The 18,146-nt window shown below is 61.5% G+C and overlaps 1 protein-coding gene across 2 annotated transcripts; it reads right to left on the bottom strand.

The window, feature by feature from the left end:
* Positions 1-908: 908 nt before the first annotated feature.
* On the bottom strand, positions 909-16,917 carry TSC22D3 (TSC22 domain family member 3). Of its 2 annotated transcripts, none has more exons than XM_059482960.1 (3): positions 16,526-16,917; positions 2,725-2,776; positions 909-2,154 (listed from the first exon to the last, which is right to left on the bottom strand). In XM_059482960.1, exons 1-3 carry the CDS (start codon positions 16,846-16,848, stop codon positions 1,909-1,911), a joined length of 621 nt encoding a protein of 206 aa, XP_059338943.1. In that variant the 5' UTR covers positions 16,849-16,917; the 3' UTR covers positions 909-1,908. The 2 variants fall into 2 exon arrangements, with proteins under 2 accessions (XP_059338943.1, XP_059338944.1); XM_059482961.1 differs by lacking the exon at positions 16,526-16,917 and adding an exon at positions 3,063-3,260.
* Between the last annotated feature and the right edge of the window lie 1,229 nt (positions 16,918-18,146).

The following is an 18,146-nucleotide window of genomic DNA, read 5'->3' as shown; positions in this document are numbered from 1 at the left end:
CTCTGTGACTCACACAGGGCTGGGACTGAACCTCCCTCACAACAGCAGAGACACAAAACTGTGTGGAGCTGTGCTGCTGCAGCACAGGGTATGGCCAGCTAGCTGCTCCCCAGCCCCAGGCACTGCTGGCCCAAGGAGGGCTCTGGATGGCCCAGATGTGTCTCTAGAAAACCCCACGGGAGGATACTGCACCTTGCTCCACACATCCTGCCAGCCTGGGGCTCTGCACAAACACCTCCAGGCTTTAACCTGCAGTAGCCATCAACAGCCCCAGAGATGGAAGGTTTGCACATTTTTTTGCCCTCCCTCACATACCCCATGGGGTTGAATCAAAAGCTGGCCGTGCCCTAGAACAGGGTTGGGGGATTCCCCACCTCTGTCCAGCACTGTCCAATCCAGATGACCCAGATGACTTACTCTCGTATTTTGAGATTATATCTAATGTCTTGAGATAGCCCAAAATGAAAAAAAAACCCAACCAAACAAAAAATATCAATGATGGCTGTGAGAACAAGAACACCAGAGGAAGAGCACAGCTGGGGGTACATACAGCTCCACACAGCCTGACAAGAGCCTCCTTTCTGCTTGTGCCCCCAAGTCGGCCCTGTACAGGTGAGACACAGGGAACAGAGACCTGCAGGTTCACAACACTTTTCCCTACCACACATCCAGCCCCTGGAAGGGGCTGCTGCCTGCTCACATTTCCAAAAACCCATCTTGGCTCAGCCAGGATCATCTTAGGGGAACTAAACCCCACTGCAAAGGTGGGGAGCTGCCAGGTTTTCTCAGCTGGAGAACAGCATCAGCCCAGTATCCTCACCAGTCCCATTCCAGCAATTCCCAGTCCCTTCCCCACTGCCACCACCCTCCCGCCCCTTCCCAGCCACAGACACAGCTTGGGGCATGGGTATATATAAAAAGTAGAGTTTATTGCCATTTCTATCTAGATTTACACAACAGTGTCACCGCTTCTGACATCAAAAGCAATGTCCCGTCACATCCCAGAGAACGGGCCAGGGACAGAGGGGAGCCCAGGAACACGGGCTGGCTCCTCCACCCCGGTGGGTTAGAGCACAGCCTGCCTTGTGGCTCTGCCCAGTGCTCAGTCCAGATCCTCCCAGTGCTGCCGCATGGTTCTGTCAGGTGGGATGCCAGAGAGGAGTGAATCTGCCCCCTCCTTGGTGCCACTCTCAATAGCTGGCTGTCCACTGCCAGGTGCTCACCATCCCAGTCCGCCTTCGAATGCCCCAGATGTTGAGATGGGCATGGCTGACCCAGAGCGGGCACCCCACAGCCTCAGAGGCACCTCGTGCACATGTTCATACATAGATACAGCTACAGAAGATGCCCAAACTAACAAAACAAGCTTTTTTCCTTGTAATCTCCACACTGCTGTGCGTTCAGCCATGGTCTACGTGCAGCTGCCACCCCTGGTGCTGCTCAGTCTGGGTTGGGTTCCAGCAGGCTCCTGGGTGGCTCACGGGACACATCTGCTTTGCTCACTAAACATGGATTTCCCTCCAGTGCCAGGCTTTGCCAGAAAGAGACACCCCCTGCAGCATGCAACCACGGCCTGGGGCCTGGCGTGCGCTCCTTCCAACCGCAGGTTACCGTCATGGTGCCAAAGACTGCCCACGCCTGCCGGGACAGGCACCCCAGATCTCCTCCTGGCACCTGGGGGGCGGCTGGATGGGGAGGGGGGGCCAGCTGCCCCTGTCTTCCTCGCAGAAGAGCATCCTCATGACGGAGATGGCCACTGGCTCTGTGGGCTGGCCAGGGCTGCCCGAGGGGCACGGCGCAGTGCCAGGGTCTGGCAGTCCTTCGTGTGAGATGAAGGTGGAAACGATTTTGCAGGAGATTAAGTAGAAAGAGTTCTGTGGCTCTGCCCACCCCGAGGACAGAGCCACCTTACACCGCAGAGCCCCCGGAGTGCTGAGCCGGGGCAGCCACCCCGGGGCTCTGCTCCTCAGGGCACAGCACCTCTGCTGGGAGCCGCGACTGGAACTTCTCCAGCTGCTCAGGACTGGCCAGGGTCTTCAGGAGGCTGTTCTCACGCTCCAGCTGGGAGTTTTTCTCCAACAGTTCCTTGATTTGCTCTTTCAGGACCTCCACTTCCTCCCGCACGGCATACATTAGATGATTTTTCACGAGATCCTGCAAAAGGCCAAGGAAGAGACCAATTAATGGAGAGTTAATGCTCAAAGGGTTGATCCCTTCTGTTCCCAAGTGCTGGGACAAATGCCAAATGGTGCAGAAGCTTTTCTCAAGGACCATCCCTCCCCACCCCAGTGCACTCTCGGAACCCTGGCCAGGGCTTGGTGCTCATCCAGCATAGCTCCCTCAGCCGCCATCTCTTTGGTCTCTCTGCATCCAGAGGCACTTTCCAGCCCCCTCACCTACTCCGGCATTTGGGGGGGGCTGAAGCTCCCGAGCACCCAGGGAACGGGAACCCGGCTCGGGCAAGCCCAGACCCCGAAAGTTCCCCTCCACGTCCACCCTCGCTGCCGGCGCACTGCGGAGCCGCTGGAGCCAATGAGCTTCGCGGCGGTCGCAGACAAAGAGGAGCTGTGCCTGGCAGCGCCATGGGGAGCGGGGACTCCGGTGGGCAGAGGGACCCCCACCCTGGGCCGAGCACCCCCCGGGAGCGGGAAGATCACCCCCGCGCACAGCACCCGCGGGGTGACGGGGAAGGTGCGGGGAGGAAGGGGCAGAGCTGCAGCTCACCATCGCCTGCTCGATCTTGTTGTCAATGGCCACCACGCTGGCTCCGGAGGCGCTGGAAGAGAGCGAGAGGCCGAGGGTCAGCACCGAAATCCTCCCTTCCCCAGGGGTCCGTGCATCCGCGACACCTCGCCCCCAACCAGCGGATCGGGGCGTCCTCCTCCCCAAGGGAATTCCTTAATTCAGGCACCGGTCGCGTATGTCCTTTGCTCCCGGAGTAGCGATGCCCCCCCACCTCATCCCCGGGGGTCGCAGCAGCACCCTCGGGCACTGGGACGCCCCTTCCCCCAGATCTCCGCGGCGAATGGCGGGGACGCAGGGCGCACCGGGGCCGCCCCTACCTGTTGTCGAGCTTCACGGAGACTACATCCCCCCCGAGCAGGGAGGAGAAGAAGGAGATGGAGAAGTTGTGGAGCTGGTAGACAGCCACCTCCATGGGGGACTGGTACATGCCGGTGCTCATAGCTGCGGGCGCAGGGACACACACTCGCACAGACGGAGCAAAACGCACTGCCAGGGCCTTCCCGCCGCCCTTGCTTATATTGGCGGCGCCCGCCTTGCCGGGAGGGGCGAACGCGGCGGAGACCGCCCGTCGCCCGCAGCGCCGCGCCGGGGGCTGCGCCGGTACTGCCCCCTACTGCCCCCGGTACTGCCCCCGTACTGCCCCGGTGCGGCACATTGCCCCTCAGTACTGCCCCCTCACCCCGGGTACTGCCCCCGGTACTGCCCCCCTACTGCCCCGGTGCGGCACATTGCCCCTCGGTACTGCCCCCTCACCCCGGGTACTGCCCCCGGTACTGCCCCCGGTACTGCCCCGGTACTGCCCCTCAGTACTGCACCTCTCTGCAGCCCCTCCGCCCCTTCCAGTTCAACCACAGCACAGCGCCGTCCAGCGCAAGGACCCTGCGCTTCAGCACCGTCCCCCCCAATCTGCACACCATTCCACACCCCTCGTCTGTTGCAAGCAGAGTCCTGGGACCCCCGGCACCCCTCGTACAACCCCCCATAGCCCACAAGCCTCAGCATCCCGTTCCTGTGCTCCTGGGCATCCAGGATGGGGATTCAGTCGGGGGGACACATGCATCTGCTTGGGGGCCGGGAGAAGGGGTGAACCCGGTCTGCATTTGGAGATGCAGCCTTTAGGTCCCGCACAGTAAGGCCCCGTGACTGTCAAAGAGAGGCAGGAAGGAAAGGGGAGCCATGGGCATTCAAAACAGAACCCGGGTGGCAAAATAGAAATGTGAGAGAAAAACAGAAAGGGGCTGCTAAAAACCGGGGTGAATAAGAGAAACAGGTATGTAAAACAAACGGAAACAGGAGGGACAAACAAGATAAACGAGAGCAGAGAAACAACCCAGGCGTAAAAAACAACTCCAGGAGGAAAAATGAAAGCCTGCACGCAGAGAAAACCCGGGATGCAGAACCAACCCAGGGTATACAGAACACACCCTGAAGTTGCAGAACAGCTGCGGAGTGCAGAACAGCCCCCAGATACAGAACAAAGCAGAGGTACAAAACGAACTCGGAGTACAGGGCAAAACAACCCCACGGTGCAGAGCCAAGCCTGTCTGCAGAACAAGAAATCTACGGTGCAACACATTGACCTTGGTTGCACAACAAATTCGGGCTACAGAACACGCCCTGGGTGCAGAACAACAACTAAGGGATGCAGAGCACACCTGCGGTCCAGAACAAAATCGGGCTCCGTAACAAACTCGGGAGCACCAACCACCACCAGCCCAGGGCGTCAGAACAGTCCGGGGTCACAGAACAGCGACACGGGGCGGGGCGGCCGCGCGGAGCCCCGAGCGCTCCGGGCACCGAGCGCGCCCTCGGCCCGGCGGCCCCGCCCAGCGTTGCATAACCGGGCTGCGGGAGGGCGCCCCCCGGCGGGCACGGCCGGCACTGCAGCGGCTGGGGCGGGGTCCGCAAGGCTGCGCCGAGCGGCGTCCCCGTGCGCGCGCCCTGCCCTGCCGCCCCCGTGCGCGCGCCCTGCCGTGTGCACGACGGGTCCTTCCCGCGTTCACAGACAGATTTATACACAGAGCAGGTGGGTCTCCTCCGAGAAGTGGAAGCAGCGCCCCTAAAATGCCCCCAGCACCCTAAGGGCTGGGCTGGCACTGCCCACCCCGTGCTGCCTCCACTGCCCTTGGCTGCCCACTTATCTCTGCCATCTGGATCTGGGGGGACTTTGCTCAGTGGCTGCCTGCTGCCCCTGACCCCGGGACCTCATTCCCTGCTGGGCGTGGCGAGGCTGATGCTGGATGGCAGACCCCACGCACGGCACAGTATCCAAGAAAGAGTTAGTGCTGGCAGGGCATGTGCACTCCAGGGATGCTGCAAAGGACACTCAGCACCCCGATCCAGGGGGCACTGAATATGACTGGCACTTGGCTGTTGGGAGAGGCCAGCGAACCCTGACTTGTGGGTGTGCTGCTGTGCCCCTTCCTCGAGCAGGGAGGGAGAGCAGAGTGGAATTTCCCCATCAGAAAGGGAAACTGAGGCACAGTGCAGCACACCTGCTGCTGGGAGCAAGACCTAGCCAGGCAGCTCCCCACAAACCCCATCTCAGAGCAGAGTGAGGATGCTGTGCCATCTGTGAACTGCAGCCGGGGCATATGTGGGTGCCCTGGGACATGCGGGTTTGATGTGGGGATATGAGAAAGCATTTTCTCCCTGGTGGGCCCATCTGGGACCTGGGGGAGGAATTGTGCACATCCCCCTGTGTCAGCACTACTCCGGCCCCTGCAAAGCTGCTGTGCAGGGGCTGAGCAGGGTGCTGGCACTGAAGAGAGTAGGCAGGTGTCTGTCCCCCAAGCCCTGAGGCTGGCCTGTGCTCCTCCCCTCACCCACACCAGGCCCGACTTACCAGTCCCTCCGTCTGAAGAGGCTCGGGGAGTACGGTGGCTGGAAGGCCATGCCACCCTGACCCTGCTCCAGCCCCTCTGCTCCAGATGCTGGCTCTGCCTGTGGCTGCGTGCCCCCAGCTCGCAGTGGCAGAGACAGCCTGGGTGTTGGCTGCATCCAGGGGCTCCAGCCACAGGGTAAACACGCTGGGAGATGACCTCAGCTGCACTCAATTGGCCCTTTCAAGGCCAATGGCCAGTGTGCCATCCCGAGCTGCGCGGGTGCCCCCCTCCCTGGGGAGATGAAAGGCCTCTGTGTGCACTTGCCCCCAGAGTGGCCGGTGGTGGGCTTGGTGGCAGCCCCTGGAACATGGATTTGTCCCCCCGCTGGTACAAGTCCAGACCACCCACACCAGGGGATGTGAACTGAGTTTGCCACGGCAGCTCATGAACCGTGCTGCTTTCACAGGGGAGAAGACAGGAGAGATGGGGAGAGCATTTTCTCCTACAGTTGGGCCACCTCCTGTCTTCTGCAGAGAGCTGTCAACAGCAGGGAGCTGGGGTGGCTGGAGCCCAGCCTGCCCCAGCCCTGGCAGCTGTGCCTCTGTGTCACACCTCCTGCAATATTGCCCCCCCCAGTCCTGGTTCAGCCTCCTTCCCAAAGGAAGCCCTAAATCATGAGTGGCAGGGACCGAGGGCTCCAGAGCCAGCACACCAGAGCCTGCCTGGCAGTCCTTGTCTCACAGCTTGAAGTTCCTGGTCCCTGCCTGGTATCTTTCTGATGCAGCACTCAGGCACCAAGGACTGAGAAAAAACCCCGGATATTTCTGCAGCTACTGGAGGGCAGCTAGAAAATGCTTTGGGGGAGATTACGTCAGGTCTGCCACCTCCAATATTTTTCCCATGGAGCTGGGACTACTGCAAAAATAAACTGGACTAAGTCACCGATTTCCCTGCAGTCCTCCTGGGTCTTTCCAGCCAGCACTGCTCAGGGCATGGGTTCTTCACTTAGGCTGGGCAGGATCTGTTGGCCTTCGAGAGGCCGCAGCAAGGGATGCTCTGGAGGATGAAGAAGCAGAAGTTTCTTTCCTGGCATTCAGTTAAATGGGGGATCCCTACACAGGCGATCAGGCTGGGCAGGGGGCTGCAGCCCCCTCGCAGCCCCACACCTCACATGGGGGCTCCTGAGTGTGTAGTGGGGTGCACACAACCAGGGTGCACCTTGCAGCCCCTACAAGCAAGTGCTGCCTGCACATGTGCGTGCACACACAGCACAGCCACACACCCATGTCCCCTGCATGCACACGTGTGTCTGCAGCCCACACGAGCGTGTGCTCTGCACACAGGGGCACACCCTGCACATGCATGTGCACCTTGGTGCACCCTGCTTGCACACATGTGTGAGCATGTTAGTTTAGTACCTGGAGCTGATGATCTTGAGGGTCTTTTCTGACCTGTGACTCTGTGACTCTGTGACACACACTTTGTGCTGCTGCTCTGCGTGAAGATGCACGAGCGCTGCTGGCACCCCCTGCACACGCTGCCCTGACTAACAGTGATGCCCAGCCCTGCCTGCACACCCTGCCAGCGGCACAGGGCACAGCGGGAGGGCACCCCCAGCGCTCAGGCATCACCTGCAGCCCTGCTGCCTCCTCCACAGTGTGAGCAGCAGGCTCCCAGCTCTGCTGCATCCTGCTTGGTGCCAGCTCTCTCCAGGAGTTCCTCTGAGCTGCCCCAATGCCCCCACAGCAGCAGGGTCCTACACGGGGCTCCAGCTGCACCCCAAGTGGTGAGGGGGGCCCCTTCCTAGCACACCACAGCCCTGGCCCTAGCCAGGCTGCTAGCAGCCACCTCCTCTCCCATCACCTGCTCCTGCTTCTCCAAGCACAGCAGGGTGGGCAACACCCACCTTGCTCTTCCCAAGGAGCAGGTCACCATGGACTCCCAGTTACCCCATGGCACCAGTGATGGGCGCTTGGAGCAGGCTGGGCAAGAGGGGACAATGGTGTGAAGTGCATCCCTGAGGCAGCAGCATGGCAGCTCCTGCATCTGCACACAGTGACAGGAGGGTCATCAGGCTGGGCCCAGCTTGTGTCTGTGGTTATTTTGGTAACAGCGACAGCAGCCGCAATACAGGGCAGTTGTGACACTAACTGTTGTGCTCTCTGGGGGAAAAAAGCACCCACAGTTGTCATCAAGCAGTGAGGAGAGGTGGTGACACCAGCCAATGATGATATCACCCCAGCAGTGGCCCTGCAGGACACCCCAAAGCTGCCAGCAGCCCCTCAGCCCTTACACAGCCTGTTCCTCAGCCCAGAAGGTGCCAGCCCCCCTACTGGGTGACACAAAGTGACAACCCCCTCCCCAGCAATGGGACTTGGAGCTCTGCAGCCACCACAGAGCTCCGCCAGGCTGGAGCAAGGGGTGACAGGGAGGAGGACGAGGGGATTATCTCTTGCTGCCTGGCATCCTGCACCTGCACAGTGCTGTGGGTCAGGGGACATGCCCTCTCCTCACAGCCCCGGGGACAAGCTGTGCTTTTGTACTGAGCCCTGTGTGTTGGACCTGCTCCAGGCATTGCAGAGCCACACACTGAAGGATGCTCCTGTCCTGGTAGTGGCCAATGGAGCTGGAGGGGTGGCTGGGGCTGCAGGAGCAGCCCTGGCTCCCCAGACTTGGCTCTCCCCCTGCTCCAGGCTGTGCTCATGGCTCCGTGGCACTTTTCCTGGCTTGCTCTCTCCCAAGGACTCAGCTCAATGGGAGGAAGGCCCTTCAGAGGGTCTGAGGCGTGGGAAATGTTTATAGCCTGGCCTCAGAGACACTGGAGAGCAAACTGGGAAAGGCGCAGAGCCAAGGCTGCCCAGGCTGCTCTGCAGAGCCAGATCTCCTGCTCCAAGGGTCAGAGCAGAGTGGGAGAGGAAAAGCTACTGCTTGCAAACACAGCTAAGAAAACTCTGCCTGTCACAGCCCCAAATCTGCAACTATGGTGGTACCAGCCAAGGGGCTGGGAATGCCAGCACCAGGGCATCCCTACCATGCTCTGCAGGAACGGGGGAAGTGTGGCTGGGGACACTGGTGATGGCTGGGGCCTGTGGGTGCCTCTGGCAGGAAGGGCTGGCTGTGGGACAGGGCCGAGGAGCTCCAGGTCTTGTCCAGCAGCTCCATCCTGGTTCTGGGAAAGGAGAGGTAGTGCTAGGGGCTGCCCAAGGGCAAACAGGCAGCTGAGTCTGCCCTGGAATCCCAGGATCCTGAACAGCAACTGCCTGCCCTGTGGCACTGGCGTGGGGCTTTTGTGCCAGTCCCAAGGGCTGTGGACCTAGCACTGCCAGAGCACACCGGTTGTCCAGATCTTGGTTTCCTCCTCCTGGGGATTCCCTGGCTGAGCTGCTCCCTGCAGCCTGGGACTACCCTCCAGCTCAGCTGGTGCCTCCTGGGAACTGTGTGAGACACACAGGAGCCCCATGCAACCAGGAGCCCTGTGACATGGGGACCCAGGACATGCCCATCAGAGCCTTGGAGGGGTCACAAATCCCCCAACTCAGGGCACGTGCTGCTCCAGAACAGCAGGTAACCCCTTCTGGGCACACCTGGATGTGCCTGGGCAAGGATGCACCCCCTGCCTGCAGAGCTGGTGCTGGTGGCCTTGCCTGGTCCCAGTCCTAAGCCAGGGGACACCAGAGTCACGTGCGGCCCATACAGAGGTGGTGGCCCCTGCCACGCTGGGGAAGCCCAGAGACGGTTTCAGTGAGGGAAGGCCAGAGGGAAGCTACCCTTGGGAAGGCTGACAGGGAACATGTCCTCCTTCCCTTCATGCCCAATGGAGGCAGAATGAGCTCTGTGGCCACGGGCAGGGGACACAGGTGACCCACCCCACCAGGCAGCAGGCATGGGCAGGGATTGCGGTGTGGAGACTCCTCCAACCTGTCAGGCTGGAGGCAGTGTGGGGTGGTGGAAGGAGCCCTGGTAGGCTCCTGTGTCCAGCTGTGGGGCTGACTGCTTCCTCTGATAAAGGTACTTGGCTGTACTCCCAGTTCTGTTTTTTTCTAGCATGCGAGTGCACACCCTCAAGCCAGCCTGCTGAGAGCTGCAATTTTTCTTTAACTTTGTCTCTGGACCCTCTTCTTCCTCCTGTGCCCCTAGCAGGAGTTGCCTCCCAGCAGTAGTGTGAGGACGGGAGGTAGAGAGGACCCAGTTTCAGCCATGTTGGAAGCCAGAGAGGACCCAGTTCCCTTCTCACCATGTTGGAAGCCCCCAGAATCACAGCTTCCCCAGGCATGCTGGTATAGGAGAGGAAGAGGAAAAAAGGCTCATTGGGTTATTACCAGCCCTGGATCCTGTGGCCAAACACCCTACCTTGCTGGTGTTTGTCAACACCAGCCCCGTGCTGCGCTGCCAACCCAGTGCAGACACCCTGGTGGGTACCCTGCCAGGGACTGTGGGGCACCCTCGCTCCTCACTGCTCCCCCCAAAGGGTCCCACAGCTGCCAAGTGCTGAGGTGAGAGTGCCAGGCATAGCACAGCCCAGTGAAAACCCTGCAGCTTTCTCTGAGCACCACGCCAGCTGTTGGGGCAGTGCAGCTAACCTCCACCATGCTACCGGCTCCCATGGACCACAGATGCCCAGCCCCAGGGAGGATTGCAGGCTGAACCCTTGTCAGAGCTTTAATCCACAAATCTGTCTGCAGAGCAAAGTGTTTCACACCCAGGGGCCGGGCTGGAGTGCTGTCACTGAACTCAGTGTTATCGCTCCCTGCCTACCTGTGCCCTGCCCCGGCGCTCCTGCCAGCCACGGCTCTGAACTCAGACCTGTCCTTGCTTCTGAACTTACTGGGTCATCCTGGAGAGCCCCAACTGCATCACCTCCATGTCCTGGGTGCTCTTTTCGGGTCCACTTTCAGGGCAGTGGGGATAGAGCATAGGTGGCTGCAGCACTGAAGGGACGTCCCACAGCACAGGGGCTGGCGGTGCCCTCGCACCCCACAGCAGGCACGCAGGGGCTGCCAGCCCGGGCTCTGCCCCCCAGCCCCTCCTTCAGCTCTGCAGGGATCCTCAGCCCAGAGAGGAACCCCAAAGCTGGGCCTCTGGCATTCTCCAAAAACAGTCCCAGGCCCCTTTTCAGGCAGGAGCAGGCGCTCCAGAGCCCTGCTAGGTGCTGGCAGCTGCTGCCCTGCGGCGTGCAGGAGTGCCCGCTCACTAATTGGGAGGCAGCTCGTTATGTAATGAGGACGGAGGCAGGGGAGCTGCGGGAGCTGTGCAGCACACCCCACGCTACCCAAATCTGCTCTTCCAGCCCAGAATAAGCCCTGTTTATGGAACCCCTCAAGCCCTTCTCTGGCCCCTTCCGCAGGTGCTGGAGCCTGGTGCTCTCCTGCCTGGCCCAACGCTCGAGGGGAGCCCCAGCAGGAGCCCCAGCAACCCCTCAATAGCCGAGGGACAGCTGGACCCCAGCCCCGCAGAGCTGACCCGGCAGGGGCTGGGGCAGAGGAGCTGAGCTCGGCTGGCACCCACAGCAGGTCAGGCAAGGACATGGAGGGCAGCACGGCTCCAGCAGAGACAGTTATTAATACCCTGCCTGGCCTTTGCGTGGAATCCCGGGCATTTCAAATCAGGACCTTCACTGAAACCCTGCCGTCACTGACATTTCAGAACAATAACAACGTGAAAGACAATCGGTTCCTGGCAGGATGCATACCTGTGGTGCTGCCGAGGCTCTCTGTGTGCCCAACCTCAGCAGCCAGCCATCACCTTGCTTGTGCCAACCCTTGGGAACAGCCTGAGAACACCCCCTGCCTCCAAACCACCCGGAGCAGTCCTGCTCCTTGTCACAGGCATATCACTGTGATGGTCTCACTAAAGGACATGGAAATGTCTTGTCCTGCCCCATGGCATCTACCACCCTCTGCCAATCTGGACAGGGCTGCCATCCCCAGGGAATTGCAGGTGAGGCAAGGACTGGATCCCACCCTGATCCTGGAGTCTGAAGGGCCCAGAGTTTCTTCTCTGCCACTAGAGTTGTTCTGCAGCAAAAGCCCCCTCAAATATATATATAAAACTCAGCACACAGACAGAGGATGATGTCCTGTCCCAAAGCCAGCCACGCTCAGCACCTGGATAAATATAACTCAGAGCTCATTTGCAAAGCATCGGGATGGGTTGTAGCCTCTCTCGCCTCTCCAGCCCTCTTCCCCCAGAACACACCCTGGGGTAAAGTTGGAGATGATGACCTCAGGAGTCTTTTCCAACCTAATGGGTTCTGTGATTCTCTGCCCTCTACCAACAGGGCCTCAGTCCTCCCCAAGGGCAGGATCCACCTGGAGCCTCACTGGCCTTGGCAGTGCACATAAAGCACATGGACCCATACATGGTCACGTCCCCTGGGCACACACACAGCTGCCAGGCTCTGACAACATATATCCCAAGCCTTTCCAAGCCCTTTGGTCCCATGCAGGTCACGATGCTCCCCCAAAGTACAGAGTCAGCTTTAACCCTCTTTGTGCTGGGCAGTGGCCAAGGAGGTGGCCTCAGGTCCCAGCACAGACGGTCCAGAATCAGGCCGTGTCTCACCAGGAAAGGATAATGTGATGCTGGAGAGAGGAGGCATGATGCTGGGATCAGGGCAGAGCCCTGCAGCCTCCTTCAGCTCCAAGCTCTTCCTCATCTTTACAGTTCAAAGCTGGAAAAAATCCTGTCCAGCCTTTTCCCCATAGGGCCATGCTGTCATCCCTGCCTCACCTTGGGACACCTACTTCTGCCTGTGCAGAGCCAAATGCCTGCCCTAGCAGATGGGTAGTGCTGGAGAATCCCCAGAGAACCAAGATGACAGGCTGCTGGGAAGCTGACGTTGGCATCACCAGACTGGCTCAGCTGTGCCAGCCCCCTTGGCCATAGCCTTGTGGTCAGGGGCAAATGATTCCCTCCCAAGGGGCTGGAGGGGCTGAGCATGGCTCTCCTGTGCTCCAGAGAGTACTGAGAATATCCTTCTGGAGGGAGCTGGGTCTTGCAGGAGCAGGCAGGGACGGGCATGGTGCATGGCATGGCACAGGCTGCTGCCAGCCCAGTGTGCTGTGGCACAGCCCCTGTGAGCCTGGTCTGCTGGGCCGTGGGGTGGGGGTCCCAAGGTATTGAGATGCCCATGGTGGAGACCAAGCTGAGCCAGCTGCCTGCCTGACATCTTCCCGAGGGTGGCAGCATTTGGGTATGCCAAAGTAAGCACCTCCCAGCAGTACAAGCTACTCCCTGCCACTGAAACAACATCTTCCCAGCACCTCAGTGGTGTGCAAGGCTTGCAACCAACACTGCAGGCCACAGGTCAGGCCATGTGCATCTCTGTCCTGTGGGAGCAAAGCAAAGAAAGCCCTGGTGCATGGCTCTGGAGGGCATGGGGACCCCTCCTGGCCCCCTCCATGGCAGAGCTCAGAGCTGTCCCAGGGCCAGAAGAAGGAGAGTAGCACAGCTTGGTCCTACACCCACACCTCTCTCATGCTCACTCATGGCCCCTCTCCCCATCAATGTGTCCTTGTTGCTTCAGCCCACTCGACCAGCTGGAATGCTTGCCCTGGCCCTGCCACCTCGGGATGCCCTTTATGCCCTGGCTGCTCTCCTCCTGCATTGCTGCTGCAAAGTGACACCCGACAGACAGGAACAAGTGGTGCTGTGACACAAATGCCACGCTGCTACTGCTGCCCTGGCAGCTCTTGCTTGCTGGCCTGCCCTTAAATTGGGAAAGGCAGTGCTGCCCTTGCTTTGCCCAAATTTGTGCTTCCCCCACCCCTCACACAGAGCTTCCCTGCCTCCCCGTGACTCCCATGGCTTGCCCAGGCCTGGGAGAAAATTGCCCTCAGCTGCTTTCATGGCTCAGACCAAAGGATGGGTCACTGCCCAACCTGTTGGGTTGGGCAGCAGCTCTGGCAGTGCCTACAGATGCTGTGGCTATGCAGAGGTGTCCCCTCACAGCCTGGAGCAGGATGGGCACAGGCTGGCCAGGCTGCCACGTGTTGCCTAGGAGTGGCTGGTGTGTACCTCCTCTTCCCACCCAGAGCCAGGCAGGTCTCGCCTGGATCACAGGCTAGCACACATCCAGGGGGCTGCTTCCCTGCAGGGCCGACCTCCTCCCACCCCCCTGGCTCCCCTCAGCCACCTGGCCCAGGAAAAGGTGGTCATGGGCCTGCTCCCCTGGCCTGCACTCAGTTGGGCTTGTGTTTGGGTCTGGGATAAAGTTGGCATTACAAAGGGATGGCAAAGAGGCACTACAGAGGGACAGCTTTCTGCCCACTTCACTGGCACCTGCAGGGAGAAGGTGTGCCCAGCCAGGGTGGTGGCAGCTGCCCTCCCTGTACCTGGTGCTTCCCTGGCACTCCTGAGACTTCCCTGGAAGGCAGTTTAGGATGCCCTGTGTGAGGACACGGTAGGGAGAAGCCCTTTCTGCACAGGATCCTGTGCACTCCTGAAACAGCAGGGCTTTCTGCAGGAGCATGAGCCCTGGAGGCAATTGGTCCAGAGCATGCCTTCCTTGTGCATCCCTAATAATATCCCTCCTGTGAGCAAAGGGTATGGAGAGCCTGGCAGGGACCACCCAGCCAGAGAAATCCCCAGAGACAGGTTAGACATGCTGAAATGTGTGTTGTCTCAGAAGCCCAGCACTGATCTGACTCTAACTGAGTTGTCTCCAGCCAGGCCCAGAGCCAGGCTCAACTCTGGGTTTAGGATCTTGGGCATCCCATGCTGTCCTGGATGTCAGCTACATGTGAGGATGTGTATCCACACATCTTTCCCCTCCTCCTGTGCTACTGTAGGAGCACGTCAGCCAAAACAATGGGCACCAAATGGTTTGGGTTCCCTGGTGCCAGCAGCAGGGTGCCCTTATCAGGCATGTTATCGGGGTGTTCCTCTGGCACCCACAATCCTCCGCTGCGTATGCTATCTCCTCTTGGATGTGTTGGCTCATTCCCCAGAAGGAGAAAGTTCAGGCTGCAGCAAAACAACTGCAAACACAGGTGTGGGCACACCTAGCTCCAGTGCCCGGGGCCATGCACCCAGCTCCCCCATGCTGTGCCACCTAGGGGTGGCAGGGGATCACCCAGGCAGCCTCCACACCGAGGTGCCCGGACACCGGGCATGACAGAGGGACACAGCTTTGCACCACAGCACAGCACAGCCCGTGACAAGCACAATGCATGGAGCTTCTTGGGACGCATCACACAACAGGCAGCAAGGAATGCCAAGGCACACTGACAGCGAGAAATCCCTGTCCCTTGGCATCTCTGCTCACTCCCTGCCTCACCAGGAGCACCACAGGTGCTGCTCCAGCAGCGATGAGTTTGAAAGCAGCCTGCAGTGCCCGTATCAGTGGCCTCTGGCCCACAGGCACTGTCACCGACTGCCCCAGCAAGCCGTCCAGGCGCTTGGCTCTGACCCCAGCCCTGGTAGCCCGTGCTAGGGACAAGGTCTTGCTTCCCCCTTCACCCACGGTGCCAACTTGCTGCAGCCTCCCGGGGAGGAGGAGAACCTCTCGCTCCTGTTCCTTCTCAGCGGGGCAGGTTCGCTGCTCCCCGTCCTGGCCAGGCACCGGAGCCTTGGCAGGTGTCCCAGCTCCTCCCTTCCCACCTGAGCAGCAGCTCGGCGTTATGTAAGTGCAGGAAGAGCAGGGCCGGCTCGAGGCAGCAGCTCTCGGCGTCAGACGCTGCTGGGCGAGGAGGCGGGAGCGCGCCGGGGCGGCTCACACGCGTGGGGCAGCCACGTGGGAGCCCACCCGCTGCCGCGCAGCCCGGGAGCGCGCCCACGCCGCGTGTGCTGGGAAGGGGATGCTGAGGTGTCTCTGAACGCCTGGGTGCCGCTCCCCGTGCGCAGCACCCACCCATGGCGGAGCAGCAAGCCCCAGAGCCGCTGCCCGCCGTGCCAGCCAGGCAGACATCTGTACCCGAGGCACCGATGGGCCACAGGTCTCCTCAGGGTACTGGATGTGTCCCACCTGCTGAAGACACTGGAAGTCTCGGGCACCTGCGGCACTACTGGCACAGCTCAGCTCTCTCGGGCTGAACTGGGGAGACCCAGACCTGCTAGCCCTCACACATGCTGCTCCCACACAGGGTGTCACCAGAGCCAGCCCCATACTGCGCCAGTGCAGGACCTGAGACAGCTCTGTCCACTCCTCCCCTCTGGGGTTCACCTCATCAGGGCTGGGGAGCCTCCAGAGTGGCAGCCCCCAGGACCCCCCGTTCAGCCTCCTCTGTTCTCACTGCTAGAGGAGGGAGCAGGGCAGACCCCGCAGTTCTGCCTCCTCAGTCTGCCGGGGATGGATGGGAGCAGCCCCCAGCACGTTCAGTTGGGGGACACAGGCAGTCTGCCCAGAGCAACCCCGAGACCAGCTCGGATAGGGCAGAGCCACTTTCCAGGCACGGGAAGCACCACTCCAGGCCAAACCTGTGTCCACTCCGGGGGAGGGCCAGGGGAGCTGCTGGAAGGACAGGAGCTGACATTGGGACTCTCAGACTCCCTACCCAGGCTCTCGGTGACACTCAAGATGGCTTTCGAGGCAGCACAGCTGCTTCCCAAGGAACCTGCTGCACTCTCCACGCAGGATGGGGCCGATGCCTGTCTGTCGCTGGACACTATCCATGCCCCTGCGGGCACTGTCTGTGTGGACAGAGGTAGCCAGGGAGATGAGCACACGGTCCAGCGGCCAAGACACACAGCTGGGGGCTGTTGTCACTGCCCGGCAGACACAGGGCACCACAAGACAGGCACGGCAGAGCAAAGCCACCCGGACCCGCACCCGGGGACGGGCTGGCACCACGCACAGACTCCGTGCCAGACGCGGCCTCTCCCCACCCAGATTCCACCGCCGCCGACACCCCCGAGCCCGGGGGTCACACGAGTCCCCTTCTCTTGCCAGCTCGGAGCCCGCTGCCCCGGGGCACTCGGCCCCCGGCAGCTCCCGGGCTCCTGGCGGTGACACCCACCTGTGGAAGAGGAGGAGGATGGAGAGCAGGGTCTGGTCGATATTCCTGTTGCAGATACCCTGGTTGAAGAGGTAGCAGGGGTCCCGCACGACGGGTTCCAGCGAGTCCTGGCGCATGATGGAGCTCAGCTTGTCGGTGTTGAGGTTCTGTCGGACCAGCTGCTCCCGCAGCTGCCGGAAGCTGCTCACGGTGGGACTGCCCGGGTTGTTGTTCTCGCCCCCGGCCCCCTCCTCCAGCCCGCTCCGGTTGGCCAGATCCAGGCAGCAGCTGCAGCAGTCCAGCCCCACGGGCGACCGGCACTCCTCCGTGGGCGACGAGGACATCCCGGGGGGCCCCGTGCCTGGCCACGGCGGCGGCGCCGGGGCCGCTCCCGGGGCCGCGGAGGGCGAGCGGCTGCAGGACGTGCCCGGTGCCGAGCGCCGCGAGCGGCCCCCGCCCGCCCCGCTCCCGTTCCGCCCGCCCCGGCCCCGCCCCGGCCCCGCCCCGGCCCCGCCCCGCTCCCGTTCCGCCCGCCCCGGTTCCTTCCCGGCCCCGCTCCGCCCCGCCCCCGCTCCGCCCCGTCCCCGTTCCGCCCGCCCCGGTTCCGCCCCGGCCCGGCCCAGCGCATCCTGCCTCCGCTCCGCTCCTCGCCGCTCCGCCCCGAGCCGTCGTTCCCCGGCAGCGCACCCACCCCGCGCCTGGGGCCGGGAAAAGCCGGCCAATTGTAACCTGAGGTGACGTGGGGTGACGAAGGGCCGCGGTGCCCCTTTCCCGGTGGGGATCCTCGCCCCGCTCTGTGCTTTCCGGGGGTGGCGCGGGCGCTGAGGAGGCTTGCGCTGCCCGCGGCATCACTCCCTGAAGCATTGGTGCGGGCAGCCCGCATGGCCCCGGAGACGGGACAGGAAATAGAAAAAAGGGGATTAAAGGTCCCAGGATGGGAGGAAAAGCCAGGAAGGACCTGGCTTCACTGCTGGGAACGTCTGAGAGCTGCCTCGTCCGAAGCCAAGCCAGGCATGAGTGGAACGCACGAAGCCTGGGGGCTGTGGATGTTGGGCACATTGAGAGTCTCGGCAGATGCCTGGGGGTCGGGGATATCCCAGGGGAAAAGGGACTTCTAGAAGGAGGAGAAGTGGCTTCCCGGCACTGCTGCATCTCAAGGTGAACACTTCTGCCACCACTGAACCGCACTGGGGGCTAGTGAAGAGTGAAGAGTGATTGGGGCACATGGTGCTGTCCTGGTGGGGCTGGGGTATGGGACAACACCTCAGGGAGGTGGGGACCACTGGCCCAGGACCCTGGGAATGAGATCCGTGAAGGCCACAAGGTACTGGCTTTGAAGAAGTGCAGAGATGGGGTGAGAGGGAGGCCGCGAGGTTGGGCTGGTGGTCAGTGAGCCCCAGGGACCAGCCCAGGTAGCCCTCACCCTTGAGAGAGATGAGCAGCTGGGAGCAGGTGGGGAAGGGCTGGGCAAGGGTCCAAGGAAGCAGAGCTGCCAAGGGGAGGAGCAGGCAGGCTGGGGAAGCCCGCCAGGGGCAGGCAGGATGTAGGGACAGCAGGTGGGTCTGTACAGCAGGGTTGCAACAGGGCTGGCGGAAGGAGCTTCAGGAAGCAGCAATAGGAGGATTGCAGCATGTCTGAAGGG

This window comes from Ammospiza nelsoni, chromosome 15, assembly GCF_027579445.1.
Source record: "Ammospiza nelsoni isolate bAmmNel1 chromosome 15, bAmmNel1.pri, whole genome shotgun sequence".
NCBI lineage: Eukaryota > Metazoa > Chordata > Aves > Passeriformes > Passerellidae > Ammospiza > Ammospiza nelsoni.
This window is presented reverse-complemented; position numbering and strand designations above follow the sequence as displayed.

Bases quoted from the DNA above. Each gene is read 5' to 3' on its own strand.
- TSC22D3 (XM_059482960.1), bottom strand. From the start codon at position 16,848: ATGTCCTCGTCGCCCACGGAGGAGTGCCGGTCGCCCGTGGGGCTGGAC. The intron at 2,777-16,525 runs GTGGGTGTCACC...GCTCTCTTCCAG, and splicing joins ATCCTCCTCCTCTTCCACAG to CGCCTCCGGAGCCAGCGTGG. The intron at 2,155-2,724 runs GTGAGCTGCAGC...GGCCTTTTGCAG, and splicing joins ACAAGATCGAGCAGGCGATG to GATCTCGTGAAAAATCATCT.